General features: G+C 38.6%; 1 protein-coding gene across 6 annotated transcripts in view; it reads left to right on the plus strand.

The window, feature by feature from the left end:
* The window catches only part of Chst9 (carbohydrate sulfotransferase 9), a 272,043-nt gene extending 262,250 nt beyond the window's left edge, over positions 1–9,793 (plus strand). For 5 of the 6 annotated variants that reach the window (XM_063231812.1, XM_063231815.1, XM_063231814.1 and 2 more), the window contains one exon: positions 6,095–9,793. In XM_063231812.1, the coding sequence (XP_063087882.1) occupies positions 6,095–7,183 (1,089 nt within the window). In that variant the 3' untranslated portion in view covers positions 7,184–9,793. Of the gene's footprint in view, positions 1–2,574; positions 2,667–6,094 lie in introns of all 6 variants that reach the window. The other variant, XM_063231817.1, reaches the window with a different exon arrangement.
* The last annotated feature ends 3,226 nt before the right edge of the window (positions 9,794–13,019 follow it).

Raw genomic sequence — 13,019 nt, forward strand, 5'->3', positions numbered from 1 at the left:
CATCTAGATCCAAGTCACAAAAATATTATTAATGATAACAATAAAATTAAATGTTAAATGCTAAATGATATGAAAGAGAAAAAAACATCATTTTATTGCTAATATTATCATCATCGAATTTGTTCATCATGTGTTAAGGTCCTCCCACCTACAACAGAGACATTGTGCAGTGTCCAGGACACTAAGAAATGGCACCATGGGTACAAATTTGTAGCCAGCACGAAAAACACATTCCCACCCCATTGAATTCACAATTTGCAAAAGGGAACCTAAGGGTTTCAGGAGTATCCAAACTTCTTCCTACTGCATCTGCGACACAGACTACAATCCTGAGGACACCTGACTTGTTCCAGTGAAAAAGCAGAACCCTGGGTCCCTCAAAGGACTCAGACCAGAAGAAGAGATCCTTGCTTTGCAGAACAAACCAGTCATCTGTACAATCATTCCTAGACCCTCCTTCGCCCTGCCCTTCTTCCAGTGAGAGAGTTTACCATTTCCTCTTTCAGGTTCTCCCATTCTCTGCACAGCACAATGAGAACAGAAAAAAAATGTTTTATTGCGAAAAAACTGGACTCATGAAGTGTACCTTTTTTCTTATAGTATGTCCTTTAAATAAGGTATTTCATGTTTTTGAGGCTGTAGTTCTTCATCTGTAAAATGGAAGTGGAGGATTATCACAGCAGTAGGTGTCAGTGTGCGTTGTAGGTTCAGCATGTACCAAGCACTCAGTGAACCCAGGCATTACTGTTGTTACTACAATTCTCCCTTCACGCCCTTCAAGACAGCCAATATTAGGCTCAGCCTCTATCAGCCAACGCTTCCCAACATGCCCCGCTTTCAGTCCTGATAGTCAGGACTATAGCCAGATCCCTCAAATGCATTTTGAATTGCAGAGACCTGAAATTGAAGGCAGCAAGTGCTCATATTCATCCCATAGTTTCCCATATGTCTGCTACCCTTTAATTCCTCTTTCTGGAGTTATTCTGTATATTTCCTTCAGCCTCACTCTTCTAATCTGATCTTTCCAAAATCTGCCCCAAGTAATTCCCTTTTTCTTCAATCTGAACTCACTGTTTTATGCCTTCTTACAAGAATTCCAGATGAACAATCACAGTGTCTTGTGTGGGGTCTCCTTCCCTTAGTTACGTCTTCCCAAGTGTGGTACAAACGTCCATTCAAAGACTTGAATCTGTCATGCCTTGTTGAAAATTTTTGTCTTCCAGTGCAGACCCTTTATAAGGACTCAGACTAACTCCCACCTCTGCTCCCCTTTGAGTTTGATCTCCTGTGAATTCCCAGTGTGCCACCACAGTCCTTCCCAGTCTTGGCTTGGCACCTGCTAGCTTCCCCATCCTCATCCTCAGTTTATTCTAGGCACGGCTGCCTTTCCAGATGTTTCATTGCAGCAATTGTCACTGTTTGTCACAAGCTGCTTATTTGTATCAACCCAATTTGATCTGTCTTCCTCAAAGGGTCTGAGACTTAATCTATCTCACCTTTGGCATCTAGCACACAGCCGATGTGTAGTAGGCTCTCAGTGACCTCAATGAGAGAAAAGAAAAGCCATTCATTACAATATTGAGGATCACAGAAGAATTCACAAGGGAGATCACTTGGTACAAAGGCAAGTTTCCAAATGTATTCCAGTTGCTGAATATTCACGCATTCTACCATTTGACTTATTTGAATATTCGGTTTTATCTGTAGTTGTGTATCTTTCAGCTAACTTGCAACTGCCCACTTTTCCAAGGTATATATGGAAAACTGTATCTATAGTGTACAACTAAATTGTGGCTAAGATTTTCCACCAAAAATATCAAATGACAAATATTATCAGGAGTAAAGTTACATTCTTTACAGATGGTACAATCTAACTGCTAATACCATTTTGAAAGGAGTAAAATCACTCTCTGGAGGTCTGGATAATTTTCAGGAAAAAATGAACTTAGGATTTTTATATTGACCTAGAAGATTTTGAAAGATCCCCAAAGAGGTAAAGGATGGCTGGGGGATGCCAAGAGCAGGGGTAGGGAAAAAGAGTGTCAGAGCATGTTGAGAAAGAGTGAGAAGAGGCCCAGTACAGCCAGGCTGCAAGTGCCAACTAAGGAATCGGGACTTGTTTGTGTCTAGTAATGCTGATCTAAAATGTTAAAAGATGAAAAATAAAATGTTCAGGGAAGACTATTCAGTAATAATTTTCAGGTTAACTAATCCAAAGGATGCGAAAAGATATTCAAATAAGAAGTAATAAATTTAAAATCATAAAAAGAGGCATTATAAAATATAAAGCAGCCAGTTTAGTTTCTAATTGTTCAAGCAGCTCTCTTATTTTGTAGTGTGTAATCAGAAGGTAATAAGACCCTTTCAGCAATGAAAAAGAGTTTAAGAGGATCCCAATACCTACCACTCATAACTTGGAGCGGGTTTGCTTTGCATGCCCAAGGAAAATGGAGGTCTATGAGCTCATGTTTTTGTTGTTGTTGTTATAATGCTTGTGATTATGGGGTGGAAATTCATTCAGTGTCAGAAGTAACATGTCATTAACTTTGATTTTATATGGTTCCAACATTTCAGGCCTGAAAAGCCTTTGCTAGGATCAAAAGGGAGTGGACATGGGGAAAGGATGAGGAGAAAGGACACCAAATCCTGATAACAGATTTCAGAGAGTGAGTAACAGTGACATAAGAAGTTGTGGAAGAAGACCTGGTGGCCACCCCAGAGTTCTAGTGGAGAGCTGGTACAATCTCTGTGTCCTATATCTCAGTTTTGTCCCAGTACAGAAAAATGACTACCACTAAACAGACTAGCAGGAGAATTAAGCCTTATTTATATTGATTGATGGACCTTTCCATCTTGTAGCCATTTCCCAGCTAAACGAATCATCACCAAGCTTCTTGATGAGCATGGCCTTCCAGGAAAGAACTATTGCATCTGATTTGAGTATAGGATAAGGTGCCATCTCTGCATTACATTCACGTTCTGTCTCTTCTTAACATTCAAGTCCACCATTTTGTCTTTCTTCCCTGGGTAGGAGAAGAAGCGTTCATCAGAACTTGTACTGTTGTCTCACACACTAGGTGTGTGGTCCCCAAAAGCCACCCCTGTCTGAGGAACACCAGGGGAGCTTGCTGAAATTAGATCCGGGAGCCTCCCCCTCAGACAGTGTATCTACAGTAAGGCCAAGGAATCCACAGCACTGACAACCACCCTGACCCCCAAGGACTCAGTGCAGGCTGAGTGACTTTGACTCAATGTCACTTGGCAGGCAGGTACGATTCCAACTCCACACCTACTTTAGCACAGGCAGCTCTGCGGGTGCCTGTTTTATTTGTTTACTATTCTGCCAAGGATTTGTTTGAACACTGATTTTTCAGTTCCTTGACAAGAATTGGTCAACTGTTTATCTAAGCTAAACTTGACCTTTTGATAAACCCTGTTTTTCTTCAACAAGGTCAAAAATATTTGTTTCAAAGCCCACCTTTAAATCATAACCACATATGCTCATGCCTCTATTATTTATTGATCATCATCTAGGTGCCTGGCACTATGCTGAGTACTGTAGAGAACAAGAAAGATAAAATCCCTGTAGTTATGTTGTGGTGCAGTGGAAGCAGACAGAAATAAATGAAATATGTAGAATCATTTCAGGGTGTGAATAGTGCTGCGAGGAAAATCAACAGGGTCTTCTGGCAGGGAATCTTGGAGACATAGCTTAGAGTAGGTGGACAGAAAAAGGCTTCCCGACTAAAGGGTGAGAAACTAGTAGTGCTGGCTACTAATAGCTTCCTTGTGAGACCATGGTGGACTGAGAGATGGGAAAGGTGAAATGGGCCCTGTGGATACAATATAAAGTGGAGAACTCTTCTGTTAAAGGCCGGGTGGCCAGAGAAGAGAGTTGATTGGACACCAGTCACTAAATAGAGTAGCAAGAATCCAGGTAAAGAATACAAGTCTCCATTAGAAAGTCCTCCATGCGTGCAGTAAAGGGATCTAAAGAGACAGTGGGGAGACAGACAGCAGGATAAATGCGTCTCACAGAAGCAGCAGGTTTTGCTGGGTGATGTCCCCAAAGCAGAGTGGACTGCAAAGAAATGTCTCCCCACCTCTGGTTTAGGGACAAGCGCTTCCAGGAAGTGAAATTTCATCTGCGTGAGAAAGAGCAGGTGAAGCAGAGTAGGAGGTAGGGGTGGAGTCCTTTGGAGGAAGTCATGGGAAACAAACGTTCCAGAAGTCTCTAAAGACTAACGGGGAATCAGATGACTAGAGAGCAGAAGGTCCACAGGGCACAGTTTGAAAGCTGGCTGTACTAAGTACTTATTTCTGTTCGGTGAGCAGAGGAGAGAATTGATTGTGGGTATGTGCAGAGACACAAAAATTATAGTATGAATCATAATGGGTAACCCGGGAATCTTGAAATTCACTAGGTCACTGGAATAAAGTAGCATTGCTATGACTACTAAAACAATGATAATAGCAATTATCATGTACAATGGTACCAGAAGAAGAAGTAGAAATAGAAGTATCATGGAAGTTTTATTTCAGGCCTGTACTGAGTACCTTCTATAATACCTGTCAATAACCTTATGACTTTTTCAAACTTACGATCTAGTTGTATGTTATTGGGGACAACTTTATAGTCTTATCATTGATAAGAACAAAAAAAGAAATCTCTGCAGAAAACAGCAAACAAATAGTTTCAAAATTGAGATCCCAGATGGATGATTCAAGAGCATAAAAGATTGAGGGAAGCTCTTTTTTATAGGACGATACAAGTTGATATGTGGTGTTAGGGATTCTTTACAGGATCTTCTTGCACTAGGTAAAACCAATCCCTTAAAACTCAGCTGGAGAAAACTGATTCCTCTAAGTGACTCCATCCATAGGTTTATTCCTCTGCTTTTTCATTTAGTTAGCTAAATGAAAACCTGTCATCATTGAAGACCTGATGCTATTAATTCTCTCAGTCAACCGAATTTCAGAGCAACTATTATCAACTACAGACCATTCTAGGCAACGGAGATAGAAATCGTACATATGGAATTTTGCCCACCACACCTCTACCTTCAGGCTGGTGGCACCATGTGTTACCCTCAGCATGTATCATGTATTTATTTTTTGAGTAACATGCAAAAAACTCAGTACATTGATTTCCAGTCCAGCCTTCTCCACAACTATGCTTTCTAAGTTTAGATGAGATCATCTTACTTCCTTGCTCAGAACTCTCCTTATTTACCCAGAATAAAAGACAAATTTTTTGTCAAGCAATTTTTGTTCCTGTCAGAGAATATCACATTGCAGGTCCCAATGTCTTTCTTCATTCAACCACAAGAGTTTTAGGAAGAACGGATGCGGTCAGATGAAGAGTACATGTGAAGTGCACTGACTCACCTTTTAAGCAGGAGGACTGAAGTCTTTCTACTTTTGATGCAGCTTTTACATAGCAGAACATCAACTAGACTTACACTGGATTCCTCCATTATTCTTGTCTTGAGAAAGAAGAAAGGTCTCATATATGAACAAAAATTTCATGATGCCTATACTTCATAACTACTGTGACAAAGGATCTTAGAAAAGTAAAACATTTTCTCTGGTAAAATATATCACTTTTTGCAACTGCTTATAAAGCTGAACTGATCTTGAGGACTTGATAATTAGTCTTACATAAATTTTAAGTTGCAATTTAGGACTTTGTTCTGTACATTCAACTGTGCCCACCAAAACAAAAATTTCAGCCCAACTACATTTCTTATTATACCCCAGTGCACTAACTAAATCAGTACTTGAAGGAACACTTACACTAATGCCTCAAGAACCATTGACGCACAGAATTGGTTACATTTCACCACACTTCAGGCAATCTAGGGCACTTTCCTCTCCATCCTGTGAATACCATATTTAGTTTTCCATTATAATGCTGTCTGTGAAGATTCTTACTACAAAATGATATTCAACATGCCTTGCTAAACTGTTTCTGGCAGCATATACAAAGTATGCTATCCTCGGTAGTATTTTTAAACAAGTATGTTAAGTTTCTTATCTACTATACCCACATTTGTGAATGTGCTTCCAACATTTCTCCTTTCTATTTTAACAGAACTCCAAGTTTCACATGCCTGAGGTTCTGATGGGAAAAAAGGAAAATCTCCTTGATCCTGAGAGACCTACTAGGAACCTAACAAAGATCAGCGTTTCACAAGCAGGGGATCAAGCTTTGAATAAGATCACAAGGTCATCAATAAGTAAGGCAGTTGAAAAACATCGAGGAACTCAGATGCTTTCTGTGAAATCCAGTGAAACTAATTGGCCATTGGACATTCGGCCTTTAAACAAAAGTTTAGTCAAAGACAGCAAATGGAAAAACACTGATGAAACCCAAGAGAAACGGAGGTCCTTCCTTCAGGAGTTTTGCAGGAAATATGGTGCAGTGAGCCATCGCCAATCACATCTTTTTCATATGGTGTCTAGGATCTACGTGGAAGATAAGCACAAAATCTTATACTGTGAAGTGCCCAAGGCTGGATGCTCCAACTGGAAAAGGATTCTGATGGTACTAAATGGGTTGGCTTCCTCTGCATACAACATCTCCCATGATGCCGTCCACTATGGAAAGCATTTGAAAAAGCTAGATAGCTTTGACTTAAGAGGGATATACACGCGCTTAAATACCTACACCAAAGCTGTGTTTGTCCGTGATCCAATGGAAAGATTAGTGTCAGCATTTCGAGACAAATTTGAACACCCCAATAGTTATTACCATCCGGTATTTGGAAAAGCAATTATAAAGAAATATCGACCAAATGCCTGTGAAGAAGCCTTAAATAATGGATCTGGGGTCAAATTCAAAGAATTCATCCACTATTTGCTGGATTCGCACCGTCCCGTTGGAATGGACATTCACTGGGAAAAGGTCAGCAAACTCTGCTATCCATGTTTGATCAACTATGATTTTGTAGGGAAATTTGAAACTTTGGAAGAAGATGCCAATTACTTTCTACAGATGATTGGTGCTCCAAAAGAGCTTAAGTTTCCAAATTTTAAGGATAGGCACTCTTCTGATAAAAGAACCAATGCTCAAGTGGTGAGACAGTATTTAAAGGACCTAAATAGAACTGAGAGACAGTTAATCTATGACTTTTATTACTTGGACTACTTGATGTTTAATTATACAACTCCATTTTTGTAATCTGCATTTATTTTCTAAAATCTGTACTTACTTAATAATGCTGGCCTCAAATCAGCTACTGTGATTTTCTTATAATTCTCTGTATGAGGGAAATTTAACTAAATGCAGTTGTCTTGATTTAATGATGATTTTTACCAAATACCATGACAGCAATTGGCACAGAGCTATAGGAAAATCACCTAATGGACATACAGACATATATAAACAACTTGAGTTACTTTTAAATGTTTGGAAAGGAGCTGCTTTGGCATTGTGGATCATATTGTTGAAGCAATAACCCAGCTAGCTGCAACAGTAACTAAAACAGCCTCTTGTAATCACAGAATAAGAGGTCTGAAAGAGCATGAATATGTATCTCTACTCTGGAATTAATTGTCTAAAATGCATGAATATATTTTTAGCAGTTTGTGGAATATTCATCAGACCATTGGATAGTTTTCTTACACTTCAGAAATCTTTCTATCAACTATAATGATAAATTGATTTTGAAATGATATTTGGAATTGGGCAGTTTACATTAAGTTGGAAGACGTTTTATGACTTACAATATGAAAATGTAGCAGAAAAACAAGAAAAAACTATGACTTTTTATAAGCAACAAAAGCAACCTTCTGTCAGAAAACTTTAAAGGAATTGATTCTATTTTCTTTTGAGCCCTCCATGAAGAGACAAAATCAACGCAGCCACCAAAGTTCTTCATTTCTGAAGCAAGCAGCTGAGAGGTTTAAGCCTCCTAAATGTGCTCTTAATTCTGGTTTAATTGGACAGAAGGGAAATTGCTTCAGGATGGAATAATAATCAAAAATAAAAGTTGTCATTCTGAATATAGACCTCTAACAATAACAAAGTTTTATAAGAAAATTATTTGAATCAAAGCATAATGTGCATAGCTTTGTATGTGGGATACATTCTAAGAATAGCTTTTGTTTACAGTCTAATTATTCAGCTTGGGAATAACTTTTTAAAAACTAATATACCACTTCAAAGATAGGTTATATTCAGAGAATAACATAGCAAGAGCCCCTAGAAATGTTTTTAATAGGCTTATGCATAAGCAAATTAAAATAGTTTCTTTTTTAAGTTTAGATATTCTATAGCCAAAAATCATTGCATTCATATATCAGTCCTTGGAAAATAAGACTAAATTATCAAGCATTTTGGATTTTTTCCAAAGGATCCTAAACTGCAAGACACATTTAGATGGGAAATTTATTTTAATTGCTTAACTATTACCCTAGTTTAGTAAACTATACGTCAGTCAATTATGGCTAAAATGCTTTTCTTGAACACTTTCCTTTTCCTAAACTAACACATTGTATCTGTAACTATTCAGTAATATCTCTCAAAAAGTAGGTATTAATATTTGGATATCAATATAGTAAGAGTTGTATAATCATACTTGTCTCACCTTGATTTTCCAATTCATGGCTGAGTTCTTAATGAATTGCTTCACTCTACACACACCTACCTGCCTCACCTGTGCCTCCTAAGGAGTGAAGAGACACAAAGGACTAAGGGATCACAAGAACTACCAACACTTCACTACGTTTCTGTTCTATTCACTTTTGCCCCTAGAACACACACATGTTATGCTTTACTTTAGAGTAATCTGATTTATATAGATTAGTAATTTGCCACATTGTGTGGAGTGGATTCCTAACAACCGAGAGACACTGAGTTCTCTTTTTATGGAGCAAGAATATAAAATATCCCATGAAACTTGAAATTTTATTCCTAAATTCAAAGCTGGTTTCAGACAGAATCTGCTACGAAGGTTAAGGTTAATTTTATCAAACTTAAATACTTAAACTTATATACTTAAACTTATGAAGAATAAATGAAACATAAACCTCCCTTTAAATACCTTTGGAAAGAAAAAAAATGGAAACAAAGGCCCTGTCTCTTTTATTGACATTTCAATGCATTATGGAGGGTGGGGTATAAGGTGGATAGACAGATAGATGATAGATAGGTAGATAGATGACTTTGACTGGAAAGAGTAAAAGAAAAAGTTATACCCAAAGCTTCCTTTTTGATAGCTATTCTATATGTTTTTGTGTATATTAGTCTTCCCTTATCTGTGGTTTTACTTTCCACAGTTACTGCTACCTGTAGTAAACCATGTCTGAAAAGATTAAATGGAAAGATCTAGAAATAACTAATAATTTTTCACTGTGCACACCCTTTAAGAGGAAAATCTCTCACCCACTCACTCTACCTTATCTAAAACATGAATCACCCTTTGTCTAACGTGTCCATGTTGTATATGCTACCCTCTCACTGGTCACTTAGTAGTCATTCAAGTTACAACGCTTGTTGCCACAGTAACCCAGGGCTTCAATTTAACCTTTGTGTTGTAGCCTAAGGCTGTGCACAATGCCAGTATGACCTCAGGTAGCGCTGTGCCATCTCATATCACCAATTAGTAAAGTACTATAAGACACTTCAAAAGAGAGACCACATTCACACAACTCTTAACTATAATGTTTTGTCATAATCGTTCGATTGCATTAATAGTTACTATTGTTAATTTATTACCATACCTACTTTATAAACTGTATCATATGTGTGTATATATAGGAATAAATAGGCTATACAGTTAGTAATCACCTATAGTCTCTGCCATCTGCTGTGAAACTTGTAACAATACCTCCTGTAGATGAGGTGACAACGCTATTTGTTTCTTTTCTGACCCTTTCAATTGAGCTTATGTAACTGTGGATGGTCTTTTATGCATTCTTTTCCTAAACACACCCCTTGAAGCTGCCTGACATCCTGCTTGTGTGTTCCAGAAAGCAGGTATGTCTTGCCAAAGAAGAAAAAATTGTTCATGTACTTGTTCTTCATTTTAGATGACTTCTTTTTATGTTGTTCCCAAAGATGCCAATGATCATCTTAGATTTCTTGCTGTTTGAAGTCCCAAATTGTTCCGCTTTGTAGCCAGCTCACATTTGCCTGGGTTTAAGTGCAGCTGGAGTATCACTGTTCATTTGGACAGTCACACTTTCATGAACCTAGTTTCTAAAGGCAACTGACCAAATCCAGGCTCATCTTCCAGATGTTCAGTGTTACCATTTTAGCATTAGCATGCTTAGGTGTGATTATACATTCTCTAATTAAACCCAAAGGAGCCTATTTGTTTCTATAGGCAGCAGTAACACTATGGGCAGGCCCTTCATTTTGTTATTCCCTTGTCTGGAATTACCATTAAGGTAACAAGTTCCCAATTAAATCCAGAACCACAGTTATTTAATCTGGCAAGCTATCTGTGGCTATGCATTACTGATGTTACTGCACCCAGAAACTGTCAAAAATCTCAATACATGTGTATGAACAGGATACCCAATTTTCTTATTTCCTCAGATGTTTGGAAATACCTATTAAGTCAACCAAATTGTGAAACCACATGCTATATTCACTGGCTTTCTAGTCTATAAAATATTGCCTAGCAATTCTAGAACTACTGGGCTGCTCTTTGCACTGGAAGGAGTAGAAAATACTCTTAATCTTTACTCATGAATAATTATTTTTCAAAAAAGGTGTTATTTCCTAAAATATATAGTGTCTTCAACACATTCCTCACTGGGACAAAATACCCAACCCTGAAACTTAAAGGAGGACAGATTTATTTTGACTCACGTTCAGTCCATAATTGGATGGCTCCAAGACAGGACAGCATGGCAGAGGGGCCTGGTGGAGGAAAAGTGGCTCATGTCATGGTGGTGAGGAGGCAGAGAAGGTCAAGGGAGGAGCCAGACAGGGAGGTAGACCCTTTCAAGTCTGCCCACAGTGACCCACTCTTCCAATCAGATCATGCTGCCAAACAGTTAAGCTATGTACACCCCTCATCATCCGGTCACTTTTCCAAAGCCTTGCCTATGAATCCATGAGGCCTCAGGGAACCTTTAGCTTTAAACCATAGCAGAGGTACATACATAAGCAGATGCAGATACTTTTGAATATTAGAGTTCTCTTTGAAAAAAATCTCCCATTGAGTTAGCAAATTTGGGATTAGCATGTTGGAACCACAGTAAACATCTCCTTTGGTCTCTTGGGCCTCTAAGTCTTTATAGGAGACAGACAGACAGAACCACTGCCCATGGTTGACACTGCCAAGTGTGTTATCCAGTTAAAGGATAACAGTTAAAGGAAGTTTGGCCAAAAGTGTTGGATAATCCCTCGACCACCTGAGAACCTTAGACTGGTTAACTCAGGCTAATCTTAGCTTAAGGGCCATTTCATCTCAATCATTATCACTTTAATCATATTCCTAATTATCATTCACATCCGTTCATATGTCAGGTATGCTTTAAGAACTTCCTATGCATTAATCTACTTCATATCTGTACCCAGTCTGAGAGGTTATTATAAGCAGTCTCCTCCATTCCAGATGTAATAAAATAAATTAAAATAAAGCATAATTATATACTTGCCAAAAGAATCACAGTTGACGAGTGAGTAGAGAGCAGGTCATCCAGCAGCAAATACCATTGCCAAATTATTTTCTTAAAATGCTGTAAGTTTGAATATTTATATTTCCTTTCACTTACTGATGTTCAGAACAGCTAAAGGTGAAAATTACACATTGCAATCTCAATTTTTATAGACATATAAATATGTGTATGTAGCTAGTTATTATGCTTAAATTTGGTTTTATCCTTCTATTCCCATGGAGTTAAACTGGCACGTCCAAAGATTTTTGAAGAAGGTAGCCTTCCTCCCTCTCCACATTTTTTAGCCACTGTTGAGATGCAGTGTTTTTAAAGAGAATTAAAAAGTCCCTCAAACAAATTTACCCTAACAAAAACAAAATATCATTTTCTCAAGAAATTCTGGACAAAAATAATCAAGGTCAAAAGGAGTCATCTAAGAGAGAAAAGCCAGGAACTTTCCCCTGTTAGGTGCTTGGCAGTCACTGGTGATGGGCAGGGCTCAACTGCTGAGCTGCCGTGAAACCTGCTGCATTGCTGTTCGGAGCTAAGCAATTGTCCATCGTCTCTTTTTCCTGAATCCTTATCCTCAGAGACAGTAGTAGTCAGGTAAGCCAAAGCTGACGGGTTAGAATACAGAGCACACTGGCTCTAACCAGTGTTAGAGGGGTCAAGATGAAGAGGGGTCAAGATAAATAGGCACAGGGAGGGGGCTTCCTAAGCTTGAAGGACACTCTGCCTTAGGAGGGACACGCCTTCAGACCTCAGCAGGATGTGACTCCACATCATGCAGTGCTCAGAATGCTTAGCCACTCCCGTCTCAACCCTTCCTCCAGACCCCATGGACACTGCCATCTGTTTTCATCTCTAAGCCTCTACTCGAGTCATACACTGTATATGGAACTGCCTATTTTCTATGTATCTGAGCATTTCTCATGTTCTCTCACCAAAGAATCTACCAGATTTTTTCAATTCTGAAATCTCATTTCTTCTTGAGCAACTTGATGAAAGGGAAAAATGCAAAATTATTTTCCCTGCATATGACATATATCAGACTCATAAATAAATGCAGGCAGGCACATCTTCCTCTACCTTTTTTTTTCCACTCCATCTGTCCTACCTCCCGCAGTATAAACTTTCCATTGTTTTTGGAGTACACTTTCAGTCTCCCAAAAGGACAAGAGTTGGGCCTCTGATTCACTTGGTACCGTGTCCAGCGCGATGTAGAGAGCTACTTCCACAAATGCCTGTAGAACTAAAGATAAAGATAAAGATAAAGATAAAGATAAAGGTAAAGATTTCTTTCTTTAGAGATGCTTCGGCCTCCTGGTTTTCAGGATTCAATAGGACCAGTGGATCTAAAGAGAAGACACAAGCCGAGAGCTCAGTCACATACCTTCTCTGCT

Source organism: Cavia porcellus, unplaced genomic scaffold (assembly GCF_034190915.1).
Source record: "Cavia porcellus strain 051 isolate PalLab524CR breed Dunkin Hartley unplaced genomic scaffold, mCavPor4.1 scaffold_20, whole genome shotgun sequence".
In the NCBI taxonomy this organism is placed as follows: Eukaryota; Metazoa; Chordata; class Mammalia; order Rodentia; family Caviidae; genus Cavia; species Cavia porcellus.